At 38.9% G+C, this 10,903-nt stretch overlaps 1 protein-coding gene and 1 long non-coding RNA gene across 2 annotated transcripts in view; both read left to right on the top strand.

Moving 5' to 3' along the window:
* Nucleotides 1-1,336: 1,336 nt before the first annotated feature.
* On the top strand, nucleotides 1,337-3,507 carry LOC109968835 (uncharacterized). The gene is made up of 4 exons (XR_002276187.1): nucleotides 1,337-1,403; nucleotides 2,242-2,274; nucleotides 2,466-2,555; nucleotides 2,637-3,507. It is a non-coding gene; the product is annotated as an uncharacterized LOC109968835 (long non-coding RNA).
* A 3,153-nt stretch (nucleotides 3,508-6,660) lies between these two features.
* Nucleotides 6,661-10,903, top strand: part of plg (plasminogen) — a gene marked incomplete at its 3' end in the record, with an annotated part of 6,139 nt that continues 1,896 nt past the window's right edge. Inside the window, exons 1-8 of the mRNA XM_020615373.1 lie at nucleotides 6,661-7,113; nucleotides 7,303-7,423; nucleotides 8,463-8,598; nucleotides 8,700-8,806; nucleotides 9,229-9,343; nucleotides 9,427-9,566; nucleotides 10,448-10,568; nucleotides 10,672-10,790. Coding sequence (XP_020471029.1) covers nucleotides 7,375-7,423; nucleotides 8,463-8,598; nucleotides 8,700-8,806; nucleotides 9,229-9,343; nucleotides 9,427-9,566; nucleotides 10,448-10,568; nucleotides 10,672-10,790 — 787 coding nt within the window. The remainder of the gene's footprint in view (nucleotides 7,114-7,302; nucleotides 7,424-8,462; nucleotides 8,599-8,699; nucleotides 8,807-9,228; nucleotides 9,344-9,426; nucleotides 9,567-10,447; nucleotides 10,569-10,671; nucleotides 10,791-10,903) is intronic.

The following is a 10,903-nucleotide window of genomic DNA, read 5'->3' as shown; positions in this document are numbered from 1 at the left end:
CTCAAAGTTAAGTAATACAATTCTGAGGACACATTCTACACATTATATTTTCTTTTCCTTAAATATTTGATTGGAATTTACTGCTACATTCCCAGCACGTTGACATTTTTCAGGTATAATATTAACTGCAGAACCTTCTCATCAGTTGAATGGTTATATGCTCTGGTTTCTATAAAATGCTGCTGCCAAGATGTTATTTGTAGATTTATTCCTGACAATAGCTATTTTAATATCATATTGATTATCCTAATAATAATCTTACTCAAAAAGCAATAACTGCAGCTGTCTGGTGTAGATGAGAAAACAGTGTAGTAGTTTCCTCGAAAGTGCAGTGGAGGAGTATAGTCTCCCAAATTGGAAGCATGTCCATAAATAAGTTAATCTCTGAAGGTCGTATCTGAAATTTACACTTAATCTTTTTACACTTTAAGACACTAAGATAGTTCTATGCCATGTGACTCTGAACCCATTCTGTCTCCATCAACCCAAACCTGAAGCCTGAAGTCGTGCGTTGAGCTTCAGCCCGAGTCCCAGTGTGCGAACTGTGGGAGAACAGGTGGGCATAGTTTCTGTCAAACAGAGAGAGATTGATGGAGTGGGTTGGAGCGCCGGCCGGGGGTATTCTCTTACAGTAATGGCAGAGACGGAGACAGCTGGACTCAGTACATTGGGCTCTGTGTGTGCATGTGTGCATATTTGTGCAGCGCTGCATATGCACTTGTCAGTACGGGGAGATGCATTGTGTTCCTCTCGAAACAACAAAAGATAGGGAGCTGGAAGGCTGAAAAATACCTTATACCAATTTAATGCTTTTATGAGACATGTACAGTCTAGAAAACTGTTTTATTGTCTTTTTGCAAAAACATTAATGTTAGTTCAGTTGTGGCAAATATTTATCCTCTATAATAATAGTAATATATTATATAAAGTGTCCAGAGATGACCTTTGTTGTGATTTGGCACTATGCAAACAAAAAAGGAAAAAAAAACTTCTTGTTTTATGTCGTTATGTCAGGTTCCAAATGGGAAAAAAAATCACCTACTGTGTATACTAAACCAGGCAGAAATATTCTGTGTTATTTAGACTCGTTTTCTTCAAATGCCTCACATTTTTCTTTCTGCTGCATATTTCTGCTAGATTTTAAAATATAATGACTTGGTGACCTCTTAAGTCCACTGGTTGTAACATGTTACACCAGCTGACTGACTCAACACCCTCCAGCAGCCATAACAGAGCGCAAGTCTGTCTACAGAGACAATACAACACAATATACTTTGTAAAAATTTTTGTAAAAAAAAAAAAAAAAAAAAAAAAAACCCTTCCTGTTTAAATGGGCAAAACAAACCCCTGGGGCTGGATAACATGTGGGAGGAACCTTTGACAGACTGTTTCCTGTTCCTGTGGTAACCGTACTCACTTCCTGTTTTCTGTGCCTTCACAGTGTTGTGCTTGCTTCCACATTGTTTAGGAATTAGGCTCACTATTTTCTAGGTTTGTCTGAATTGTTTGAGTGACAACATACGCCTGCACTACTTAGCATGTGTGTTACAGAAGTTTTTGCTAATTACCAAATTTAACTTGCTACTTTAGGTTGGCTAGCTTAGAAGCTAGCAAAGCTATTAGCTTAGTTGAGAGCAATGGCTTCCCCCTCTTCTTTTCGCTTGCTCGGAGTGTCGCATGTTCAGTTATTTCTCTGCCTCCTTTAGCGATATTGGTATTTGTAATAAATGTCAGGTGCTAGCAGCATTGGAGGTGAGGCTAACTGAATTGGAAGCGTGGCTCTGCACCGTGGAAAACAGCCCAGATAGCCAGGCCCATGTAGCCAGTGTGGGGCCTCCTAGATGTTGCTCAGCCCAAGCTAGATGCCCCCAAATGAGCTTCCCAAGCAGCCGGCACCTCAGCCAGGTGGCTGGGTGACAGTTCGCAAGAGTCGTAGCTCGAAACGAATACCCACGGTTCATCACCTGCCTTTTCACATTTCAAATCGATTTTCCCCACTCAGTGACACACCCGCTGAGAAAACAACTCTGGTAACTGGAGACTCCATAGTTAGAAACATTAAGCTAGAGACACTGGCAGCCACAGTCTAATGTATTGGACATTCTCAAATTAGCAAAAAGTCAGATGGTGTGTCTGATAACTGACGTGTATGTGTTTGTATATGAACCATTATTTTACATTTTTACAAACTTTTTGCTTCACATCGACCCTAATTAAATGCTCTTTATTTGCTTTTAACAGACCCCGATGAAGGCCACAAGCCCAGATGCATTGGTAAGTTTGCTCAATGTGCTGCTGCAGTTTTGACCTTTTTAAACTGGTTTACTGCCTTTTAAAAAAATCCAGGCATTTAAAATGCAGCTATAATAATAAGCTTTAATTGTAATTTTGTCTATTTTAGCCTGTTTGCTGCCTTGTTTCTTAAATTACATGAAGCTTTGAAACAAAATATCTTGTTTCTCAAGACCGACAGCCTCCATCATGGACAAAGAGGTTTCAGCAACAACAACCATTCACCCAAAGAGGAAATGCTCTCAGTCAAGAGGAATAATGGGGTGCCTCTTTTATCTAACAATGACTAGGATCCTAACCTGTTTAGCATTTTTATCTATTCATTTCACTTTTTTATCCAGCAGACAAAACACGAAGGAGATATGGGGTGCGCAGGGCTGACGGCACGGCTTCACTGCGTCTTTCACGTCCATGTGCAACAGTTGTAAAATCCATGGTGGAGGATAAAATACCTGTACTGTGTGTAGCTTTAGAGCCTTGTGTTTAATCACACATCCTTCAAAACCACGGTGCTCTACAATGGTCCAGTCAAGGTCAAGTCACTTCAGCAATGTTTTAATCAAAGGAAAAATGCACTCAATTTAAGGAACAATGTTTTTTTTTTTTTTTTTTTTTTAAGTGTTGTGCAGTTTATGATAGTGGGCTGTAATGTAGCGTCATTCTGCGTCTGTCTGCTGGGACCTTCTGTCCAATGATGCTGTAATTGAAAACACACAAAGGGAAGACATTTTGAAAGAGCAATAAATGAGTTTTTTCTTGACCATAATACAAAATGACCATGATATGTTTCTGGGACTTGATCGGTTGTTGGTCTGGGAAAAAGAAATGGAAAAGCTCAATTGATTACGTGCCCAGGTGGTGAAAACAGTGTGCTTGTTCTTGGACCAACAGTTGATAAAGTGGTAGTATTATGATTGTTGTTGTCTATTAAATTTTCATGTGGCAGACGGAGCTCATCACACTGCAGTGCAGGAAAACAGGCAAATGAATGAAGGTCCTTGTCACTGTGAACACTCCTGGGCAGCACAATAAAAAGCTGCAAGTAAAACAAAAGCAAAACAGGATAAAGTGACATAAAAAGTGTTGCAAATGCAGACAAGAGAAATGTCTGAGGAAAACTGATGAACATATTGACCACACTTCAGAAGTTTGAGTGTCCTTTAAAGCTGATCTAACCAGTAGGTTTTATATTAAGTAGATTAAACAGCTGTGTGATGTGAAAGGTGCTGTAACAAACCCTTTATGAATTAACTCAGCCTTCTCCTGCAGCTCTTTTGAGTAGTTCAGCTCATTGTTTGCAGGGCAAAACTTTACTGTTTTGGCTCAAGTTTCCATTTGCAGGACGCAGCTAATTTCTGTAAAATATATTCTACTGTATATTCAAATGGTAGATGGTCAAATGTAATGATTAGCTATTAGCTAGTGAACACTGAGCCAAAGAATCAGATCAAACCAGAAACGATTAAAACAGTGAATACTGGACCCTCATTCATTAAATGGCCAGACTCTAAATGAATGATAATGCTGCTCTCTGTTTGCCGGATGTGTTTATAAGCAACTGCTTGTTCCCCACATCAGCTTAATAAGGTGACGCTGTTTACAGGCAGCTCCACTGTCCTCAAATGGCCAAAGAGTTGGTCAGCGCAGGTGTATGTGGCAGCGTGTTGAGCTCTCTCAGCTATTGCACTTTTAAGTGACATAACTGCTTTTCTTTGACTGGTTTTGACTAAAATGTAATTTTTGAATTCAAATTTGTTATAATTTCAGTTTTATTAATTGAAGTTTTCATGGATTTTGGTTTGACATGGTTTATAAAACCTACTAACCTTTAAAAAATGTGTGCAAAAATGAGCAGGAAAGGAAAGAAAAAAGAGCAAATGTGTTCTGTAATCCTTTCCTGAATAAAACTATTTATGCAGTATGTGGTCACCGGTTAATCTGGTCCCTGTGGGGTCTGTATTAGTACAGCTCATAATATATTCAGGGGATGCTGAGGTTTATCTTGTTCTTTAAGGAGTTGGAATGGCAGCATAACGACCAGTGTGCACACATTAGAAAGGCATCCAGCTGTAAGATATTGTGCATCAATAAATTAAGGATTTTTAATTTGGCTTCATGACATGAACTCCTGAGAGATGTAGCCACAGAAAGAAACCATTTCCCCTTTTTAAGAAGAGAGGGACATTTCTAATTTGAGGTCTGACAGTGGGATATTGATTGAGCAGAGCGAACCTTGGACGCCGCAGAGCCCACACCTCTCGTTCACCATGTCTGTGTGAACTATTGTTGCGGTCCCACTTCATGGAGGAAACTGACCTTCAGCTCGGAGGAACATAGAACAACGCTGATACTTACTTCAGTCTCTCAGTGAAACAATAAGATGTGTTGTTAAAGCTGAAAGCAGGAGCTTCACAGAAAAAAAGATGATCTCTGCTTTTGTTAAGAAAAGGGACAAGGAAATGTGCAGTTCATTAATTTATCATTTATTACTACAAATGTTACTTAAGCTGAAGAGGCCATTAAAAGCCCATTGAAGGGTTTTATAGTCAGTTAAATGGTCTAGCCTGAATTTAAAGCTACTTAGGAACTAATTATATATTGCAGACCATTCTGGGACAGGGAGGCCAAGGTAGGGTTGCAGATTAAAGCGAGTGGATGCACAAACGAATATTGATCTAAGTCACTTTGTGGCATCAGCTTAGCTATGTAATGATGCCGCTTGGTGATCACAGTAGTTGGACTAAATGGATTCTTTCTTTAGTCACATTGAAGAATCCCTGGTCTGGTCTTTCTTTTCAGTTAAGCTGTGCTGCCTTTTTGTCCCAGGTCTGACTTGTTCAGCTGCCAATTACTTCTGAACACAACATTTTAAAATGTGAAAACTATCATTTACAATTCTCATTAGAACCTTGACTCGTCTCTGCAAAGAGCTGTGATGCGATTTATCAGTGTAGAGTTAATTCTGTGGCATACAAACTGCCATGCACCTGTTTACAAAGGTAACAACCTAGAGAAGGCTGAGGTGTCTTTAAGGTTTCATATCACACAAACAGCTCTGTGAGGCTTTGGGCTAAATGCTAACATTAACATGCTAACAAGGCTGTACTGTACAACTGACTGTACTCCTGAATCCCTTGAACCATGTGCCCCATCAGATTTACTCACATCATACCGTGCTGTGTGACAGCCTTTCATTACTGTGACCCATTTCACCAACACATTTAGTTTATTCTAATGGTGAATATCATCATCACTCGTGCTTCCCGCCACTGACACTTCAGCAGTTCATCAGTTGTGATCACTTTCTGTTCATTTGCAACAACAGTGACGTCTTTTGTTAACTATTCTATTCTAACTGAATTGGTGTTAAGTTGGAGATCAATCGCGCCCTCTGCAGGCCGTCATCGAGTATTACACAGATTCTCATTTGATATGTGGGTACTGTGGTTAATTCACTGTGGGAGCCAGGTACAGCACAACAAGCAAACAGATGTGACAGAACATTCGTACAGTTTTACTCAAAGACAGTAGAAGTTGTTCTCGGATACTTGAGCAAAAGTAGAAGTATCATAGTCTAAAACTCCTGAGGTACAGTTAGAAGTTCCTAATTCAAAATGTTACTGCAGAAGTATTATCATGCTCATTTTGCAGGATGGATTCTTTCATATTTTATCACAGACAAATTTAAAAAGACTTTTAATGCTGTTCAATTTTTAGATACTTTATGTATTATTACGTAGATATATTAGATCATTGTGTTAAATAAATATAGTGCAGTAGAAAACAGACATCAAATGGAAATATTCAAGTACAAGTACTTTGATTTGATTTGATTTGATTTAGAAACCAGCACAAGTATGTCAAAGCTTTACCTTGACACTTGAGTAAATATACTTAATGGATCAGGCCTTCAACTAACGAATACTTTTCCAGCTACTGGATTTATTTGTTTGTGAAATATACCCATCAGAGTTTCCTAAAACCTGAGGTAATGCATTCAAATGTCTTGTTTTGTCTGAGCAGCCATCCAAAAGAATGAGTAGTGTAATTTCAATAATGTTAACCAGGTAACTTTTAGTGGAGAAAAAACTATCAAACAAAAGACAAAGTAGAGGTGTTTTAGGTCTTATTTTACTTTAAAGTTCAGCTTTTTAACTTGCTTTTGATATTTAATAACTTCATGTGTAATTTTGTTAAAGAAGCATATTAGTGTCTTTGATTACACTGTTTAGAAAATAATCATTAATGTAGTTGTAATTTTGACTGAACGACAGTGGCACAATTTAACTGAGTGTTATAGCAGTCAGTCTAAAGTAGGTTATTATGTAATCATGTGTTTGAAGTTGAGGATTATAGCAGTCAGTCTAAAGTAGGTTATTTTGTAATCATGTGTTTGCAGTTGAGAACATTGGTCTCTTTTAGCTGAAGATTAACTACATATATTGATCTAATTTGATTTAAATCACATAGTATTCTCCAAGTCTGTAATACATTATGACATTACTAGACAGAGACATGCACTATGATTAAAGATACCCCTTATTAAGCAGCCATTTACTTGGGTCACCACTGTACAGGACATAGAAGCATACTGAAGATGAATGTACATGAATTGGCATGTTGATTAAAAAAAAAAAAAAACCCACACAAGAGGCCATGTGACATCAGAACGAGGTCAAAGCTTGGAAGCAGTTTCCTAAATCTAGTTTAGCTGCAGAAAAGCAACAGAACAACTAAAGCACAGTGTTTCTCGCTACAGAAGAAGAAGAACCTCCCACTTCTCCTGCTCTCCATCTGATGGTGTTCCACAACTGGAAGAAGGTAAGAATTAAACAACCAAAAATATTTAATAGTATCCAACACATAATGGACAGTGCAGATGTTTGGGGCACTGCAGTGCAACACTCATATAAACAAGGATTTTGAACTGTTGCTCGTTTGCTGTCCTTGTCAAGCCAATGATTGACTAATGATTGAATTGTCCTGTTTGTCTTCCCCGCATGCTAAAAGGAACCCAGTAATATACCAGGAGGTGCCTGTCCGAGTTAGTCGAGTAGGAGCTGCTAGTGTAGGGGCCTCACCATGGACCTGTACAAAGCAGCTTGCTTCCTGGGAGCCCTGATCTGCACCGGTAAGATAGTGTCATCTTTGAATAATACCTGTGAATAAGTCTGTTATCAAATAAATGCCAAAAAATAAAACTTATGACAGCAGGTGAAAGCACCTCATCAGGACAGCATTCCCCTGTGTTCATCAGTCAGGTTTTGATCCATGTATCAATGCAGTTATGATTTTAAATCCAGCAATAAATCAATAAACTACATCAGAACTTAATGAGGCTCACATGTTGTTGAATCTACTGTTTATACTATAGTTTAGGATTGAATTTAGTTTTACCTCAGGCTTTTAGTATAAGTGTATCAGATCAAATGACTAAACAAAGTTTACATTATCAAAAAAAAGAATAACAGTTTATTTGCAGCTTACATGTAACTGTAAACATAGTGCATGTATACACACGAGTATACATACATATTGGTGTACATGTCACCTTCTTTCTACTTAACTCTTGTTTTTTTACAAATGCATGTATGTATTTACATGTCACCTTCTTTCTACTTAACTCGTTAAAAATGTTCTATTGATAATTTGTCTCACTATTATCATTAACATTTATCTCTTATAGTTACTTGCTTATTTTTGCTTCATTACTTCATATTTGCTATTTTTAAATGGATAAATGTTTCACATTCCCTGTTGGTATGAGGCTGTCTGATCGAGATTATGTTTAAAATGGCAGAACATGTTATTCTCATTTTTTATAAAAATTTACAAATGCATCGGTGTTTATTGAAATGTACCTTTCCTTAATGCTTAAAATATAAAACTCAAAATTGAGCTTATATAACATTAATGGGGTTTATGAAGGAAGATGGATGTTCTGTGCCTTTGAAAACTGATTATATATCTGTTGCAGTTAGTAGTACCGAAGTGGACGGCTACACCAAAACTGAAGGGGCACGGATCCTCACGCTGCAGAGACAACCGTATATGATAAACACTGCGGCCGAGTGTGCCGCAAAATGTAATAGTGAAACATATAACATTAATGGGGTTTATGAAGGAAGATGGATGTTCTGTGCCTTAAACTGATTATTTATCTGTTGCAGTTAGTAGTACCGAAGTGGACGGCTACACCAAAACTGAAGGGGCATGGATCCTCACGCTGCAGAGACAACGGTATACGATAAACACTGCGGCCGAGTGTGCCGCCAAATGTAATAGTGAAATATCCTTCACATGCAGGTAAGTTGTTATAACCCAGCTTTTACATTTACACTTACACTGCAGTTTAACTCTTACATTTAAGGCGCAGCGTCCTGGTGTGACCGAGGCTGTTTTTGCAGGTCTTTCATGTACAATGAGAAGGACCAAGAGTGCTTGACAGCAGCAGCAAACTCTAAATCAGACTTGGTCATGCGCAGAGGCAACACAGCCTTGTATGAAAAAACAGGTGAGTCACTCACTTGATCCTATGCACCTGCAAAAAGACAACACAGTGTGCGAGAACTTAGTTTAAAGTATCGTGTTGTGACTCATAATGAAAGGTCTACAAGAGAGCATGCACTGCTCCACTTTAGATTTTACATCATATTTTTGGTTTCATTACATTGTGGTTAATGGTTAGCACATGTTACATTATCAGTGATGTTTGGACTGTGTAGAGAGGGACTGGAAGTTAAACACTACTGTCGGGGGATGAAACCGATAAATGATTTATGCAGAGAATTGTCTAGTATGTATGTTTACCAGATAATAATGTAGATTATTGTGCTCTTCAGTGCACTGTGCAACAAGCTTTCCAACTGCAGCAGGTTCATTTTACTGAGTGACCAGACATGTGATAGTGAAGGTGTCCTCTGGTGTCTTGTCTAGAATACCTCTTGGAGTGTGTGAATGGAATAGGAACAGATTACAGAGGAACAAAGACCAAAACAAAATCAGGAAAGATATGTCAGAGATGGGAAGCAAGATACCCACACAAGCCAAAGTATGTATCCACATGTTATAATCATCTTATCTTACATCACGTCAGATCCTTTCCATGTAATTTTTCTTTCTGTCTGTGTGCAGCGTCACACCGCAGACCAACCCCTTTGCAGACCTGGAGTCTAACTTCTGCAGAAACCCGGACGCAGACAGTGGGGGACCCTGGTGTTACACCACCGACCCTGACACCCGCTGGGAGCACTGTGGTGTACCCAGCTGCACTGGTAAGTTGGATCTATCTTGGGTGTTTATCATTTTGTTTGTTGTGTGTGATATTGGTGATGCCAGACTTTTCATCTTTTGGATGATACAGTATGTTCCAACCACTATCAGATGGATCGCTTTGAAATTTAATGTGAACATTTATGTCTTTCACAGGATGATAATGCTGGTGATTCTATGACTTTTCATGTAGCACCTTTTAATTTGTCTGCCCAAAGAGCTTGTCTACAGAACTTATGATATTCCCAGTCAGCCTTAGCTGTCCTTTGTGTTTAGTGCTAATTATGTCATCAACTTTTTAGGGAGTCTTTCCTTGTCTTCTCAGAGAGTCTGATCTGGGTTGGACTGTTGCTGTTGTGGACCTGTAAGACCCTGTGAAACACTGCATGTAACACTGAATAAAACCTCCCCAGTATCTATGATATTCCAGAAATCCCATGACTAGGGAGAAACTCTGTACAGTAAATGGCTAGTGCATAAGAAAATACATGGGCGGGCAAACCTGTAGGAGCCTTTGTAAGGAGTTTGTCTTTGTAAAGCTCATGTGTTAAATTCTTGGTTAAGACTGTGATGTTAGGTACTGATTCAAAATCAGCTGTAACTTTTGGAAGGAAGTAGACTGAGGTATTATGCTGGATATTGTTTTTTCTTTTAAAACATTTCCATTGTTTTGACCTCTTTCAGGAGATGGATACAGAATTGGTAATAGTATCCAACCCCCTATATCTTCCATCCATCCATTATCTAATACCACTTAATCCTGAACAGGGTCACAGCACTAATGGCCCCCTGTATATCTTACATAGAACATTTCTGTGTGTATACATGCTCACATGATGCCAAGACAGACTATACAATAATCTGTTGTCTCGCTCTTTCACAGAGGAGTGTATACACTGCAGTGGTGAGAGCTACAGAGGAAAAATCTCCACCACTCAAAACGGCCTCACCTGCCAACGCTGGGACTCCCAGGAACCTCAGAACCATGGCTTCATTCCCAGCGCGTAAGACCACATAGGCCACACTTGAATTTATAAATACTGTAAGCAGAATTTCATAGACAATTTTTTTCTAGCAGCTAAAAGAGTTCATTTTTGTGTTCCCTAGTCTTCCAGATAAGTATCTTGAAGAGAACTACTGTAGAAACCCTGACGGAGAGTCCCGACCTTGGTGCTTCACCACCAGCACATCCAAACGGTGGGACTTCTGCTCCATTCCCCGCTGCAGTAAGTCCTCACATTTGAATAGGTTTCCTTTATGTTTGCTCTGATTGTCTCATTGGCGCCCACTACTGAGACCAAGGACCAGAGGTTTATTTGATGTAAACATGTTTGTCTAA

The sequence above is a fragment of the Monopterus albus genome, unplaced genomic scaffold (genome assembly GCF_001952655.1).
Source record: "Monopterus albus unplaced genomic scaffold, M_albus_1.0 scaffold164.1, whole genome shotgun sequence".
NCBI classification, from domain to species: domain Eukaryota; kingdom Metazoa; phylum Chordata; class Actinopteri; order Synbranchiformes; family Synbranchidae; genus Monopterus; species Monopterus albus.
The sequence above is the reverse complement of the archived record's forward strand: the minus strand, read 5'-3'. Positions and strand labels throughout refer to the sequence as shown.